The 16983-nt window shown below is 39.6% G+C and overlaps 1 protein-coding gene across 1 annotated transcript in view; it reads right to left on the bottom strand.

Annotated features, from left to right (window-relative positions):
- The window catches only part of LOC138106187 (sodium channel protein type 5 subunit alpha-like), a 33827-nt gene extending 20422 nt beyond the window's left edge, over nucleotides 1-13405 (bottom strand). Inside the window, exons 1-11 of the mRNA XM_069006335.1 lie at nucleotides 13151-13405; nucleotides 11951-12069; nucleotides 9797-9892; nucleotides 8105-8233; nucleotides 7246-7337; nucleotides 6322-6525; nucleotides 4313-4370; nucleotides 3525-3666; nucleotides 2866-3063; nucleotides 1633-1815; nucleotides 693-1088 (exon numbers count right to left, since the gene is read on the bottom strand). Coding sequence (XP_068862436.1) covers nucleotides 693-1088; nucleotides 1633-1815; nucleotides 2866-3063; nucleotides 3525-3666; nucleotides 4313-4370; nucleotides 6322-6525; nucleotides 7246-7337; nucleotides 8105-8233; nucleotides 9797-9892; nucleotides 11951-12069; nucleotides 13151-13405 — 1872 coding nt within the window. The remainder of the gene's footprint in view (nucleotides 1-692; nucleotides 1089-1632; nucleotides 1816-2865; nucleotides 3064-3524; nucleotides 3667-4312; nucleotides 4371-6321; nucleotides 6526-7245; nucleotides 7338-8104; nucleotides 8234-9796; nucleotides 9893-11950; nucleotides 12070-13150) is intronic.
- Between the last annotated feature and the right edge of the window lie 3578 nt (nucleotides 13406-16983).

Below are 16983 nucleotides of genomic sequence, written 5' to 3'. Positions count from 1 at the left end.
AATGAAATGAACCAGGATGTGATAATGGGTAACTGTGAGAGTTAATAGGAAAAATGACACGCAGCCAAATAAATATACCTTCTTACAAGATGTAATAGGTGGTGAGATTGAAGGTCCTGCTCTGTAATGGGGCTGCAGTGAATGGATCCTGCAAGCCCGTAATACGGGGCAAGCACAGCCTTGTAAATGAGTGCATGAGGGGAAATAGGCCTAGGAATTATTCAAGAGACTAATGGAATAGGAGAGAGGTGATGGATAAATGGGGGAAATTGGGAAACTTACAGGCAAAAGCTGCTGCATGATGCTAAAGGGGCTATGAACAAAAAAAAAAAGAAAAAAATCACAGGTATTATTCAAAATTACTCCCCTGGGCAGCATTCAGGATGAAAAGACTCTTTGGTGACTTGTAATTTCTGCACTAGGAACCTTTAAAACTATGTTAATACAATTAATGAATGGCAGAAACATAAGGTTAATAACAGGAAGGCAAAAAATCTAGTTTTCAGGAGGTATCAGACTATTAAAAACCAGTTTCTACAGACAACTTAAAAATTCCCCACATCGCTATGCTTGAGTTCACATCACTGTTTACCATTAAGCTGAAACTCTTAAAACAACCAGAAACCTCCCCTGCCACTGATCGATAAACCACAATACGAAGCACATATTGAAAATAATATATTTTTCCTTACCAGATCCCTCTTTCCCGAGTCTTCCATGACTGGTGGAAGCATGACTCCTTCAGAGGACACTGGATCTTGGCTGTGCACCCTGCTGCTCCCTCCTCCCACCCCCAAACCCACCCCGAGGTGCTCATCCACGCTGGCGCCCTTGCCGCTCCGCGCGCAGTTCGGGGTCGCGGGGTGGGAGCTGTGGCCCCTTTGGCTTTGCAGGCTGGAGCGTCTTCCCATCTGCGTTCCCGACAGGGACTGGCACCGGGTTTTGTGTCCCCCAGCGCCGTGGGTCTCCTCATCACCGAAATCCGCCCTGGAACCCACCTCCACGGCGGGGATTTGGAAGTTGAACACGCTGCCGTGGCTCAGCCTGCGCTGGGTGGCGTTGGGGCCGTACACCAGGCCGAGGAGAGACTGCAAGCCCAGGAAAAGCAAAACAGAGAGAACAGCATAACATCACAGAGAAAATCTGGGGAAGCAGTAAATTATTAGAGCTTCGTAACATTTGCCATCAACCATTGCAAGTCCAAAACTCTTATTTGACTTCAATTTTTCAGGAAGGATTATGTTTAGATTTTAAAGGGCAGGTAATAAAATTTTATGAGCTGTACCAGCCATTTTTGAGAGAAGCTTTATACTTAACATTTTAAGTATGAAGTTTTTAACAGAGAATGATGGTATAAAAGCCAGGTTCTGATAGTCATTCACTTCTTTTTATTTCTCAATGATATAGAAAATTTATTTAAGTATTTTAACTTTCCCTTCATCCTTCAGTTATAATACCTACTTTTCAAATTAATTTTTACATCTAATTCTTCCTTATCCCAAAAAGTTGTTTATTTTAAAGACTGAAGAGTGATCTGTGTTTGCAATGGGATTTGGTTTATGTTTTCAAGCAATTAATTTTAAATTAAAATCAGAAAAGCTGTAAGGATCTCAGATTCAGATAATAGATTACCAACTTTCGTTGACTCTCTGGGAGCTGTGACTTGGGGAATACTTCTTCTTCTTCATTATCTTCTATCCCCAATGACTTATTTCTCTTTTTCCTATTGTTCCTTTCTTTGACTTCTTTGGTAGACAGAGAAGAGGCTTCAAAGGAGCTAAGTGACAGGATATCAATCCCTTTAATGCCCAATGACTGAAATTAAAAGAGAAACATGGACGGTATTTTTGCTGGGTGCTTTGAATAAAAGCAGAAAAAAAACACTTCTGTGCTCTATATTATTATTTCCTGTAAACAATTTGTGTTTCACAAAGCTCGTTAAAAATCTTCAAATTTGTGATAATGCTACAAGAAAGAGAGAGTTTCCCCAACATATGGAGCACTGAACAATTTGCTATTTGCAGTGTGTTATATGATCACATGTACTGGGCCTGCCAGAGGCAAAATAATCACATTATAGCTCCTACTCCTCCATATGGCAAATTTGCTTACAATAAAAATGCTCAGTTTGAAAATAATGCAGTGGAATATATCCTTTCCCCAAAATAAATGCTCAAACAGTAATAAAATTCTCTCTTTTCATTTGGGATCCTTGGGACTGTATTCACAGTGTAGATGATTTTCCTTCCCATGATGAATTTAGGATGATATTTTAAAAACACAGGAGTATCTTGTTCCAGAAGCTTCTAAGCCATTTAAGTTATCAAGGGACTTTTCATTCAACTACAATAGGTTTTGGCTCAGATGTTAATGCAGCAGAATTACTGTATGTTTCTTTGCTCAGCAGCCCAAATGACAAAATAGAATAAAAAGCATTAAAAAACAACTACATTTTCTTTTGGAAGCTGCTGGTTGATGGAATTTTATGTTTTCCAGATTTTAAAATACCGCTTTTCTAAAAGTAACATCAACCGTTAATGCTTTTTATCCAGAACAAAAATAATTGTTTCACAGGAAACATACACCACTGAACAAGGAATTGTTCTGCAGCTCCTGGAATCACTAATTTCAGTAAGTTGTCACTTGCTCCTGTTTCCATGAGTGGCTTTTATACACAGCACTACACAGGGAGTGATGCTTTTTCTTATGGATGGGGCTCTGAGCAACCTGGTCTAGTGGAAGGTGTCCCTGGCCATGGTAGGGGCTTAGAATGAGGTGATCTTCAAGGCCCCTTCCAACCCAACCCATTCTATGTGATCAACAATAGAACTCTGAGACACTTAATAAAGCAAATAATTTACGTACCTCTTGCCCCTTCTGCAATAATTCCATGGCTTCCCGAAATTTCCTTTCCTTTGCCTCGGTTTCAGCAATGGTGGCCTTGTTCTGGTCCTCATATGCCATTGTTACTACAGCCAGAATCAAGTTGACTAGATAAAATGAGCCCAGAAAGATGACCATCATGAAGAAGACTATATACACCTTCCCAGAAGCTCTGAGGGTCTGCAAGCAACACACCCCAGAGATAAACATTACCACAAAAAATACCAAGTAGCCTTTCAATGTGTCTCTGAAATTCTTTAGAAGCACTGAGCTTCCTAGACACAACCCTTTAGGAAGCTTAAATGGAATTAGATCTTCCTTGGCCCTTCTTCCCCATCTTTCTCCCTCCTCCTATCCCCTCACATGTGAACCCCTGATTGTACACCCCATGAGGACAACCAAGGAGGCATTTTTATATTTTTGAAGGACAGTACAGAACCCTTTTTGTACTTTTTTCCAAGAGCAGGGTGAAAGGGCTGGGAGGCACTTCAGCATCCCTTTTCTGGGAGTCACAGGGAGAAGGGAAGACATGGGCTTGATGGCTTGCAGCTATTGCTTTTATTTGAGGTTTCTTGTCCTCTCTACACATTTTCTCCTTCAACTAATGACAATCAGTTCTGAACCATGCACAAAGCTGGTACCTGTTGGTACAGACGCTCCCAGTAGTCCTGGGTCATCAGGCGGAATAAGGAAAGAAAAGCCCAGCCAAATGTATCAAAACTGGTGAAACCATAATCAGGATTTGGCCCAATTTTACAGCATTTATAGCCAGGAGGACAGACCCTAGAATTAATAACAAAAAGTGGAGCTCTCATAACCATGCAGATTTCAAGGAAAACTTCAGCTTATGCAAGAGTTCTGATTCTGTTTCATCTCTGCATTACAGAACAATTTTCTACTCCAGGTAGTATTGGCTGAAAGGAAGGAGTCTCAATCCAGCAACAAAAGAAGACAGGCTGGAGTAGACCACCATCCCAGGACAGCTCCCTCATCTCCAATCCTCATCTCCTGCCCCTCACTACAAAGCAGCCACATCTCTCTCCTTGCCCAAACCTGCCCTCCAAAATTCGTGTTTTGTTTTTCCAGTTTAACACTCATGAGCCTTCACAGAGAGGAAACTGTCTGTCCTGTGCTATTGCCCAGACCTTTCACCTTTTCAGTTCTCTTGTACATCCATGGGGAAGAGGAAGAGCACTTCTGGGAAGTCTAAAAGACTAATTAGACCCGAATAAGCTGACTGCAGGTTCATACTTCATTCCCTACAAGAATTAAATTATCTGACTGTTTCCTATACTTTTTTTTCTGTGTTCTTGTTTCTGCATTCAAGGAAAGCTTGGAATTTCTGCTTTTGTCTCACATGACTGAGCAAATATAGGAGCATTGAGGCAGAGAAAACTTCCAAGAAAGAAGTAATCTTAAGGGCACTTACCCAGCACCATGACCACACAGCAAAATATCCACAGTACCATTTTTCCTAGCAAAATAATCTATTAAAAAAAAAAAGGGGGGGGAAAAAAATTAAACCCAGAGCACTTTCTAGCCTGAATACTTTATCATTTAATATGAGTAGTGATGAGTAGCCAGTGACCAGTAAGAGAGAGTGCACAGGTTTCCCATGCTCACATTAACTGCACTGGATTGCAGGATGTCCTGGCCTCATTCATAAGCATGCATCTGTGTATGCACAAATTTCAGACTGAAGGCAATCCTTAATGCAGAATTTTTAAAGATATTGTCACTTTGGTTATGTCTATATAAAGGAAATGAGGAATTGGAAGGCATAGGCTCAAATACAGACACGGAATCCCAGAGTCATTTGGGTTGGAAGGGACTGTAAAACTCATCTCATTCTCACCCCCTGCCATGGGCAGGGACACCTTCCACTATCCCAGGTTGCTCCAAGCCCTGTCCAACCTGGCCTTGGACACTTCCAGGGATCCAGGGGCAGCCACAGCTTCTCTGGGCACCCTGTGCCAGGGCCTCACCACTCTCTGAATAAAGAATTTCTCACTAAAATCTAATCAAAATGTTAAACCAATTCAATATTTGGTAAATGTTGGCACAAACTCTGGCACAGTTCTGGCCTGTAGCAATTACCCCTATCCAAGACAGTGTGTGAATATCACAAGGAATAGAATAGACCAGTCCTGTTTCCAATGAGCAATAAAAAACAAAGTCCTGTTCTGAGGAGGAAGAAAGAGTATTTGGCTGTGTGAATCTCCACCACTGCTGAGCCAAACAGCAGCTCCTAACCCTGCTCAGCTTGTGAAACAACACAGATTTTTAATTTCTTGAGCTCTACTTTCTCCAGGCCATTGCCTTTATACAGATTCAATGTTCTGCATATACCAAAATACAGATCCTTTTACTTCCTGTTCTTCAGCACAGAAAATCAGCATTTTTAGCCCAACTTTGTCACATCCATTGTTCCTGTTATGGTGTTCTAGTCACTGATTGGTTCTTTTTCAAGTTTGCTTTCAATTGTGATTTTTACAGCATTCTATACATGTAAATTACTTGCTTCTTATGTGTAGACTTTTGGTAGGAACAGGTGAAAAAAGGTTTTCCTCAAAACCTTTTTTACACTTTCTTCCCCTGGACTATGAAGTTATTGAAGAAATTCTGTCTGAACAAATCTCCCATAGAGAGTGTGGACAAACAGCAATTCTGGGTGGCTTTTCCTGTATTTCAGTGGTTCTCCTGGGACAATTCTTCTCTCCCTCTGCAACTGCTGCTATGTTTGAACTCACTGGGGGAGATTTTCTTCAGTAATGAAGCTTTCTTCATATTTCTGGCATAGACATTGATTATTTTGAGCCTGTTTTTTTCACATAAATTGAGGCTTTTCCTTTAGCACAAGGCTTTGCTATTCTGAATTGCATCTTACAGTTGTTCCTCTGAGAGTGCTTTGATGCATTTCCAGATCTCTGCTCCATGGTTCCATCACCATCCTCAGACAAGGTGTAAATGTGAAAGATGTATATTGTATATATCTTATATAAGACATAAAATAAGATATATTTGGTGTCAAGTAGTAAGTAATTTGACTTTTCAACAAATTCCTCTGTTTCAAGCTGAAGAACAGTTCTCCCTGGGCAGGAAAATGAAGATGTATGGGCTCTTCAGGCTGTAGTAAAAGGTGAACTTTGGGGAATTGCAACAGAGAATGAGCTAATGTGTGTTTCAGTTATTGTCATATCATTCAGGGAAACAGAACTGGATGTTACTGGAAAATTTGGGAGTGCTTTTTGCTATAATGAAGGGAAGGAGTGCATTCCTGGATGCCTGTGAGCTGCTCTGGCAATCAGAAGGCCATTATCAGGTAGTTACTCATCAAAATATCAATCAAGACATCAACATACTTCACAGCTGTGGTTATACATGTGTGCATAGGTGTCTATATCATTATCTGAAGAAGAATTAAGGAGAAAAAATTACCTGAATCATTAGCAAACTCTTCATAACTTTCCCATGTTTTATTACAAAACTCTGTAGTGTTCCTGATGCACTTTTGTCTGAGATTGCCCTTAAAAAGCTGGAGGCCTATGAGGGCAAAGACACTCAAGCAGAAAACGGTCAGGATCATCACATCAGCGAGTTTCTTAACAGACTGGATAAGTGCCCCTACAATGATCTTGAGTCCTAAAAAGACAATGTAAAAAGGAAAAACAGGATGAAAAACCGAGATTCAGATATCATACTTGATTAGAGTTAATGTATAAAAGCCAAAGTACAGGAATTACAGGATAACATGTGGCACATATATTTGCAATAGAAGTATATTCGGGATGAGAGTGACTAATATGAGAAAAATTTTTTTTTCCTCATTTTGTTGTCCCTACAATTTTTAGATTTTTGTTTAATCCCTGAAAAATACTCATGCAAAGGTGACAAACTAGAAATAGTCTGGTTTTCTTTATCCACAAAAAGTACTGCGCATGATGCAAATGATACTTCCAACACTGGTAATTTGTGGAGGTAATATCCAACCTAAGCCTCCCCTGGCAGGGATAGATGATGTAAGATCATTAGTAGTAAAGCCCCCTGAATATTCAGAGTTATTTCTGCAGAAACATAACACACAGACCAGCTAAAGAATATTATGTTAAATTGACATTATAAAGTGCTAACAGCATCTTTAAAAGAATAATGAAAAGAAACTACATTCAATATTCTTTCTAACACTTGACTCATTCTGACAGGGACAGATGAACTGAGACACTTTTTGTGTTCACAAATTCAGTTGTGTCTGCAACTTGTGAAAGATACAGGGGGGGAAAAAAAGGCAAAAGCCAATGGTTTGAATGAAGCAAAGAATGAGTTGTAAGGAGAAGAAAATACTCAGCAAATAAGATTTCTTACCTGGGACTACTGAAATGGTTTTTAAAGCTCTCAGAACCCTGAAAGTCCGAAGGACTGACACACTCCCCAAGCGGCTAAACGCTCCCACATACCTGAGAAGTCCAGATGTGAAATGTCAAGTGGTTGGACAGATTTGACAGCACAATTATTTTACAGTGGTCATTCTTGGATGTCAATCTTTCCAAGAGTATTTTAAGTAGTAAAAAAACTACATATCAAGGATTTGTCTGAAGACTTATAAAATAGAAATGTATTTCTTGATTTTTAGAGTTTTCCTCGAAGGTGGCTCCTGGCTTGTGCACAGCTGCTTTTGTATAAGCATCTTCAAACATTATTCATTTAAAATACAAAGGTAACACTCCAAATTAGGAATTTCCAAATGCTGGCTGAACTGTTTTGATCTCCCTTCTGTAGCTGCATTTAACCACTATATAGAAGCTTGATAATTACCAGACAATTACGCTTAAACTATGATTTTTGGAGATGGAGCCCTAATTTAATCCACTGTCCTGGTGTCTATACCCATCACCCTAATTGGAAAAGTATACTTTCATTCATGGGATCAGTAAGTCTGTATTTATGCCCAGCTGTCACATTTCACCAGTCTAAACACATCCATTCACATACCCCCACCACTGGGAATATCTTTCTCTGCACAGCCCTATTCCCTTCTTGAAAGACTAAAATGTTGTAATACAGCGAGTGCTAAACAAGGAGAAAAGTCAATGTTCTAGACAGTTTTAGATGCAATTAGGAGCCATGGGTTGGTTTTTAAACCACAGACAGCCTTTTGCACCACAGCAATGAGAACCTCCAGCACAGAGAGCCAAGGCAGGTAATCCGTATTTTATGCACTCACGCCATGACGATAACGGTGAAATCCAACCAGTTCCAGGGATCCCGAAGGAAAGTGAATTCATTTAGACAGAATCCTCTTGCCAATATTTTTATCAATGATTCAAAAGTGTAAATTCCAGTGAAAGTAAATCTAAGGAGGGGAGAAAAGTGCCAAAGGGAAAGAGCAGTATTAGCACTCAATGGAAGAGGCGTGGTCAGACTATTTAATGTCTGGGCCAGCAAACTGAGACAATGGTGGAAAGAGCAGGCTCCTGCTGGATTTCAGTGTCTTCCATCAGGATCTGGTTCCCATGGAGCTGGAGGCAGTAGGTAACTGCAACCTGAACATGCCTGTTAATGTGCAACCCATGACATACTTTTTTGGCGTTCAACAATTTTCTCCGAACTCTTTCATAGAAGTTTTCACAATTGCAGAAACACCAAAATCCCAGTTATTAGCTAAAATAAAGATCAAAATTTGTATCTTCCTCCAGTTTCAAGTGGCCAAGTGAACATGTGCTGTGCTGTGTTATTTACTTTGGGCACACAGCAATCATTTCTGTGCAGAATATTTAAAACACTTAGAGGAATACAAGAGTAGAGGGTTTTCAATTTAAGATGGCAATTATTCTTATTAATGGAAAATTAGCAGTAAAAGCTCTTCTGGACTTAGCTGAGTGCACTTATAGTTTCAAGAAGGCAGCAATATCCCTACAGAATTCAAAAGGCTTTCATTTGGTAGTCAGCAAATGCACTAAGAAATTATATGGATGTAATGCTTCCCTTTTCATTTGGAAAGAATCATTCTGAAATTATTCTTGGAATACATTTGAATGCTAGTTGATACCAACAGCAGATACAACTCTGATCCAACCTTTAATTTTCTCATAGGTAGAGAAGCACCTCAGCATCTTCTGGAGAGGTGTATTTTAATACCATGCAGAGTCTCGTTCCTGCTTGCATGAGGATTTGCCATTCCAAGCTGTTTCAATGTCATTTAACATGAGATAGTAAAAAATAATTTTAAAACTATTTTTAATACTAAGTATTTGGGAATCTTGTCCCTTGTGTTAGGTATTCAGTATTCATATTCTAGCATATTTTGCCAAAGTGAAAAAGTGAGAGCTGAAATAGTCTCTAAAAAAAACCCCAAAACCAACAAACCCATGGCATTATACGTTTCAAGGCTGACTACAAAGACATGGATTCATTGTGATTTAACATTACAGGTGTTGGCACGCTGAAGAGAAAAGCCTTACATTGTAACAGCACCCTGCAGGCCAAGAGCTTCTGACAGAACATTTTATTAGAGCAAAACTCAGCATTTCAATATAATTAGCCAGAATTTTAAAAGACAGCAGCTCCCTTGTGCTCAATCAACATCAGTAACAATGGGAAATGCATTTTGATGGAGAGCAAATAATTACTGAGTAACTTCAGAAAATGGGAAAATTGGAGCAGTGGAACAGACATGGAGCCCGTTCAACAGTGGAACTTCATCTACACTCACTCTCTCCTATAACACCAAAATTATTGTAGATATTGGGTTTAAGGACAAAACTACTTCCTCAAATAAAAAATAAATTTAAAAACACCCTTAAACAAGGAACTTTCCTTTTAAATCTCCCACAAACTATCTTGAGTGAAAATGGCAAGTCTCAATAACTCAATACAACTACATAATTAAAAAATATACGTACCCCCAGATACTTACTCAACATATGTGTTCCATGAAGACGACGACGACTCAGTCAGAGCCATGAATACACAATTAGTTAATATGGTGCACATGATAAACCAGGTGAATAATGTAAGTCATGGGAGTGAAGGCAAAGAATACGACATGGATTCAGAAATGTAACTAAATATTCCATCAGTCACTGACATAATATTTGGCTTTTTGTTTAAAGCACATGTAAGAACAGCAGGCGCAGGTATTCACTGATTTTGAGCCATGTTAGATGACAACACACTACTGTTGTTATTCATGACTTCTGCACTGACTACAGATCTGCTGTTCTAAGCATTTCCAGCCTGGAAAAAGGACCCTCTCCCACTCTAGGATTGGGTGGAAGGACACAAGTTTAGTTTCATTTTATAGCGTACCAGTTAAACACTTGCCCAAATCACAAAGGTGAAGCCCAAACCTGCCTCTGATGTGGCACACCTGTTCTCTTCCAAAGGACAGCATGAAGTCTGACAGGACGGCTGCAGGGGTCTCAAACAACTCTAGATCATAGAATCATAGGATATGCTGAGTTGGAAGGAACCCATCAGAATCATCAAGGCCAACTCCTGGCCCTTTTCAGGACATCTGAAGAGTCACACCATGTGCCTGAGAGCACTGTCCAAATGCTTCTTGAGCTGTCAGGCTGGTGTTGTGACCACTGCCCTGGGGAGCCTGTTCAGTGCCCAGCCACCCTCTGGGTGAAAAACCTTTTCCTGATATCCAACCTCAACCTCCCCTGGCTCAGCTCCAGCTGCTTCCTCAACTGGTCACTGGTCACCAGAGTGAAGAGATCAGGGTCTGCCCCTCCACTGCCCCTCACAAGGAAGTTGAAGACCACGAGTCTCCTCTCAGTCTCCTCCAGGCTGACAGACCAAGTGACCTCAGCCACTCGCACGCGGCTTCCCCTCCAGATCATTCACCGTCTTCATAGCCCTCCCTTGGATGCTCTCTAATAGATTAATGGGGTTTTTATAATGGGATGCCCATGTTTAGCCAACTCTTGGGGCTTCCGAGCTGCTGTCTGGGACCTGCTGGCCCAGAGACAGGAGCTTGGGCAGCTACCTCATGCGTAGACACCTAAGCTCAAACACATGACTCTGGAGTTGGATCTCACACCGTGTCCTACCACACTTTGGCAATCTATAAGGTAGAAGAAGATGGGAAAGATATCTATCTTTGCCAATATCCGTCCTCTCCATCCCCACAAAAAAAAAAATCCTGGCTTTAGCTCTAGGCATGGCCCAGGTGTCACAAGGAGCTGGGTCACTCATGTTGAAATGCCAGCATCAGCCAACTTCTGTGCAGAGAAACCTCAGATGAGAGGCATCGCTCTGCCAGGGTTGTCTGCACACTGCCACGATGACAACCCTGGAGCTATTGGAGCTACCTCACACCACAGAGCCAGGAGGTGGCTGGAAATCTGAAACCCCCACAGGGACACCACAGACTCTGCTCTGAGTTTGATTCAGTCCCAAGCAACAGCTCAGGTGTCCTTGCCCAGTGCCAAACTGGAGTAATACACTTGTGATTCCGATCCCCTAAATTTGATATATAAGGTGGGATCTATCTTACCTTCATATTCCCAAGGCATTCCCTGCAATAGCATTCCTGGAAATATTTATTTTCATAAACCATATATATGCTTTTTGAGTCTTATTTCCCAAAGAAACTAAGTTTACATGGGGTTTTTTTTCTGTGTGTTTTCCTGTGTGTACTTGCCTAACTCAACCTGTTCTCTCAAAACTGGCCAATGGTTCATCAGCTTTGTGGGGGAGTTGAATTTAATTCCCACATTTGGGTAAACAAGATGAGAAAGAGGATAGAAATCATATCGATTTTCTCACTGGGAAAGGATGCAGAATGAGATACTTGTCCATGAGACATCAGGAAATCAATATCAGAGCTCAAAACACAATTCTGTAGAAAATCAGACTAAATAAGCCAAATACTCACAAAACATTTTCTTTTTAACCATCACAAGAGCACCAAAACACTAGTAATATCTAAGGTGATTCATAATTAGAAATCTATCTATAGTGAGGAAAAGACCAGATTAATTCAATGCTCTAAAATACGAAAGCATAGGATTAGGTAGGGTTTTATAGTCAAAAAAAGTGAATAAAGCCAACAAAAGGATATGAATGTACTAAAATTTTAATTGCTCTTCTTCGTATTGGATGAAAGGGACTGAAGATCCACAGGGCACGTGTAGCAGTAAATCTGTAGATTGTTTTCTGCTTGTTTAGCACTATGAAAACCTTACAAAAATAAGCAAAGAATTTTTCAGGAAGTTGAACACGGAATATATATTTTGTGCTGTATCCTGTTATATCAGTCATGAACAAGAGCTTGAATTTCAATTTACCCTGGTTAACTGGAAAGATTCTGTATTACTTTGCCATCCTTTCATCAGAAACTGATGAAAGAGTTAATACCCTTTAACATTCAGGCCACAAAATATTCCTGAGCACAAACTTCTTTTTTCAGTCTTGTGATCTGTGAAGAGGCATGCACAGAACTAACCTTGCTTATGATTATTCTCTTAAAATAGAATGAACCCCTCATTGAGTCAAGATATACAGAGGTGCAAGGAAGAACTGCAGCCTTTATCATTATTTGGTATTGTTGACAGTGATCCTCAAGCTCTTAGATTGTGGAAATTAGTTCAGTGCTTAACCTCCTCTTAAGCAAAAAGCACAATTCCCAATGGATTAGTTCCCGTTCCTCTATGTGTTATTGAAAATAATATTCTTCAATATGTCACAACTAGAACATGGTATTCTTCAATATGTCACAACTGGAATATAGAGCCTGAGTCAGGAGGTTTTAAGGATTCATCAGCAATTGTTTTAAAATAATTTTTATGCTTTATCATTTATTGAATGGGTAAGTGGAACACTGAGATGGAGTGAAACACATTGTTCGAAACGATGAGATTTAAGAACATTTACTAAATTATGTACAAAATTAACAAAATTATTGTTACTTCTAATTATTATAATTTCTTTCTCAACCTCCCCTTTTCTTCCTTCATCCAGTTTATTTTTTCTGCTTCTATTCTGATTCAAATGTCAATCAATTCCATATTATTTCATTCCTAAAATTCACAGTTAAGCTTTTTTTTTTAAAGATTACAGCACACCACTCAGCTGTGCCAACTGCATCCATTGTTTAACCTAGAAAAGGATGAGAGTTTGTATAAAGGGATGTAAGCAAAACTCTTTGATAGATTGCCCACAGAAACTTTTGGCAATACAATAAATTAAATTAAATTAAATTAAATTAAATTAAATTAAATTAAATTAAATATAAAATTGAAGCATCTTGGTTGGCTCTAACCTTATGATCTTTGTAGTATGGGTCGAGATCCTCCAGTGGTTCCCCAATGAGCTCTGAAGGAAGGTTTCCATAGAGAGCTGGCAACTTCTGGAAAGCTTTTAGATCAAGCTGAGGACGTGCTTTCTCCTCAGTTTTCTGCTCTATGGTATTTCTTCGACAATTCTTTTTGGTGGCAATTCTCTTTTTGATCTCTGCCAAGGATTCCTGAGTGAACCTACGGAAGTTGTTGGTACCAGGTAGCAAGAATTCAGCCATTTTTCATGCTTCTCTTCCTGTCACTAATTCTGCCCAAACAAAAGAAACAAGTTGAAAGGAAGTCAAGTAACTCTGAAATAGGTAAGTTATGGAAATGAAACAACTGTTTGCCCACACATGGCTAAGAACATCAACTTTCTGAGCCATCAGTTTTTAAAAAGAAAAAGAAGATACGATGAGTACCTTTTTCACTGAGAAATCTGCTCAGTATTTTTTTATTGTATACACTGATAGGATGTGAGCAAACCTCTATAAACTTAGGAGTGTATTTGGAGCACCTCATTTAAGATACACATTATCCTAAATGCTCTTGAGCTGCTCAGAAAAAACCCTACTCTTCTGGCTCAGCCCGATATTTGGAAATGGGACAGTAAAACCAATCAAACTGCAACATCAAATGTGAGGAAGCTGTCAGCAACAGGAGGATCAAGTATTAAATTAAGTAATGCAGATGGAAATACTGAGATGGAAAGTCCACCCTGGTGGAGCCAGCACAGGAACGAGCAGTGTCCTAGAGGGTTTAATTTGTGACCCACAGAGTCAGTACTGACTGACAGGGAGGACAAAAATGCTTGAACTGACAAAGTTTATATTTTATGCCTTCTTGCCAGAACAAAAGAAAATTGAGAATAGACTGGAAAAACATTTTGCATTTTTGATGAAGAAATCCAGTCAGGTTTTGGATAGAATCCATCCGCTGAATGCTTCCTGAGTCCAGGCTCTGCAAGGAGCTATCTCTAAAATATTTCCTTTGATTAGGACCTTTGGGAAGACATTCAGTAAAGGGTCAGGGAACTCCTGATTTAGTGCAGCCCCACCTGCACACTGCAATGATCACACCTGGTCAAGGGGTCTCGCTGGGGTGGATCACTGCTGAGCAGGCACAGAAGAAGATCACATCAGAGGCACACAGTCAGGTTTTTCCATTCAGAAGCCACCACTACCACTTCAAGTGTTCTTCAAAGTTGACTCCATAACAGCAGTGAGAGCTTAATCTTGAAGTCTAAGTCCCCCTGCCTGCCAACATGTTCTTCCACCTTTCCTTTCCAGACACTACATGGAACACCCCAGGAAAACACAACCCAAATCAAAAGGCTTTCTTTTATTCTGTAAACAATTTTTTTTGTGTGCTGACTGCCTGTCTCTTCCCCTGCCATGCAATGCCTTTTCATTTCTCCCCAGATACAACATGATTTCAGTTGACCTCACATTGCTGAGCTGTAGGAAACCATTGCTGTGAGAACAACAGCTGGAGGCCAGTGACAAACTAACTGCAGTGAAATTGCTCCATTTTTGCAGCCTGCCTGCCTCTCCCATTAAAGCAGCACATGAAATTATGAATATGAGAAGTAACCCTAGCTCCCAGCACAAATTAACATCATTTCTGGAGGAGAAATAGGACATTCGGGCAAGAATACTCATTATTCTGTACTTTTCAAGATAAGGTTAACAGTCTGGAAGCTGTGTGTAATATTACATCAAAAACAAAAACTACATCCGCTCACAAGATTTCAGGTCTTCATTTGGACAAAGTGGTATTTGTTTTGTTGATGTTCAGAGTAATTTAGATGTTGTGGTATCAGTAATGGGAGCTGTGAATGATGCAGGAAAAGATGCAATTTCTGTGCAATGCACAGAGGGAATACAATAATTACTTTATTCGCCTTTGTGCCAGATCATCCAAACATACCCATCCCTCTACTTCCAGCAAAGTTTACCTGATCTCAAAAGTTCACCATTAAAATTCTGTGTTTGTTGCAGATTTCATTGCGGTTTTATCTCTTCCCTTCCACGAAACCATCTTGTAACCTTCCAGAAAAGAAACTTTGCTTCTCACATCATTTTCCCTCAAGACTATTAGAGGGCAGAGGAGATTCTAGGAAAACAAGAGGTTGCTGGCTAAAGTCAAGGATGGGGAATTAGAAGGAAGCATGAGGGCACATAGAGCCTGGAGTCCTTTGCCAGAGCTGGACAGCAGGCAGGGATATCCTTTCTGGTGGTTTTATAAATTGCTTCAAACAATTATGGAAAAATCAAATTTTCAAGCATTAGGGGAAGGAAATCAAGGCTTGAGCTTGCTGTCTCACATCTCAGCAGCAAAATTTCCATGAGAACAGCTGCAAGCCATGGAGCAAAAGGCTAAACTACACTTTTCATCCATGGGCAATTCTGGGCCACTCAACCTAATGCTGAAATAAATTATTAGAAATCGAGTAATCCAGGAAAAAATATTTTTAATTCATTCAAGCATCTTTAAAAATATCCCCAAAATAATTTCTGTTACTCAGAGTCCCAGGGAGGATAGCACACAAAAGACAGTTGAGATGTATTTAGCTTTTATGTGACCAGGTACTGATGAAGCAACTGGACCTAAAGAAGAAAAAAATGTTAATGCAAAACCATTTTTCCCCTTTATGAAGAAACAAAGTACCATTTTGGCCTTTTCTTGAGACTTCAAATACCTACAAAACAGCATGATATTTACTATCTCTTGAAAATTAAGATTTTTCTTTTCCTTGGAATTCCTGAAGATCAGACACTGATAATGAAATCACCATGAGCAGAGAATAATGATTTAAATTAAAAACCACAAATAAACAAACAAAAAAGCATCGATGATTTGTTCTATCAGTTCAAACATATTTTCTATGAATTTTTTCACAAATACCAAAATGTGTAGCTGGGTAGATATCCAAAGTAAGGGCGCCTTCTTCCCAATGTGTTTGCCTCTTCAGGAATACTCATTGTGAACAGAGCAGGAAACAAGGTTATTGTCAAAGATATTTTCACTCCTTTTATTGCTATAACAATCACCCCAATTCAATCCCAGTTAATGAATAAAATTGTTCTCAATTATTTGCTTTTACGGCTTCGTCATCTGTTGTAAAAAGAGGTGAAAAATGTTGACTATTACTGTGTTCAGCATGAGCAAAGTAATTAGTATGATCAGAGTGGCCAGGGTTACCTTATTTCTTTTTGTTTGTTTGTTTCTTTAGCTTGGGAGGTTGTTACTATGCTACACTTGGGCCGTGTTGCATCTTTCTACACCTGAATTTCCAGAGGAGAAGTCAAATTTTTCTAGAATTAAATAAAAACAGATGTAAGTAATAGCAGATCAAAGTTTCTGTAGAACTGTTCTACTCCTTCCCCAAAAATGTTTCTGTGTTTTGAGACAGATGATTTAATCAAACCAAACTGACATTTTCTTAATGGCTCTTAAGACACATATTAAAATAGCACTTTTAGATTAACACGTGCAACTTTTTAATCAGAGAATAAATTGAGTTGAAAGGGAACTTAGGAAGTTCCTCAAAATGGGTCAGTCATGAAGTCAGGGCTTTATCCAGACAAATCTCCAAGGACAGAGTCAGCACAACCTCTCTGAGCAACCTGTTCCAGTACTTGACTCTCTCAACTCATTTGGCTCCCCCTTGTTTTAATTTATGCCCCTTGCCTCTTGTCTTCCCACTACACAAAACTGTAACAATAAAAAAGAAAATATTGCATTCATAGAAAAATTTAATGGTTTGGGTTGGAAGGGATCCTCAAGATCATCCAGTTCCAATCTCCCTGCCGTG

Source organism: Aphelocoma coerulescens, chromosome 2, assembly GCF_041296385.1.
Source record: "Aphelocoma coerulescens isolate FSJ_1873_10779 chromosome 2, UR_Acoe_1.0, whole genome shotgun sequence".
Taxonomy (NCBI): domain Eukaryota; kingdom Metazoa; phylum Chordata; class Aves; order Passeriformes; family Corvidae; genus Aphelocoma; species Aphelocoma coerulescens.
The sequence above is the reverse complement of the archived record's forward strand: the minus strand, read 5'-3'. Positions and strand labels throughout refer to the sequence as shown.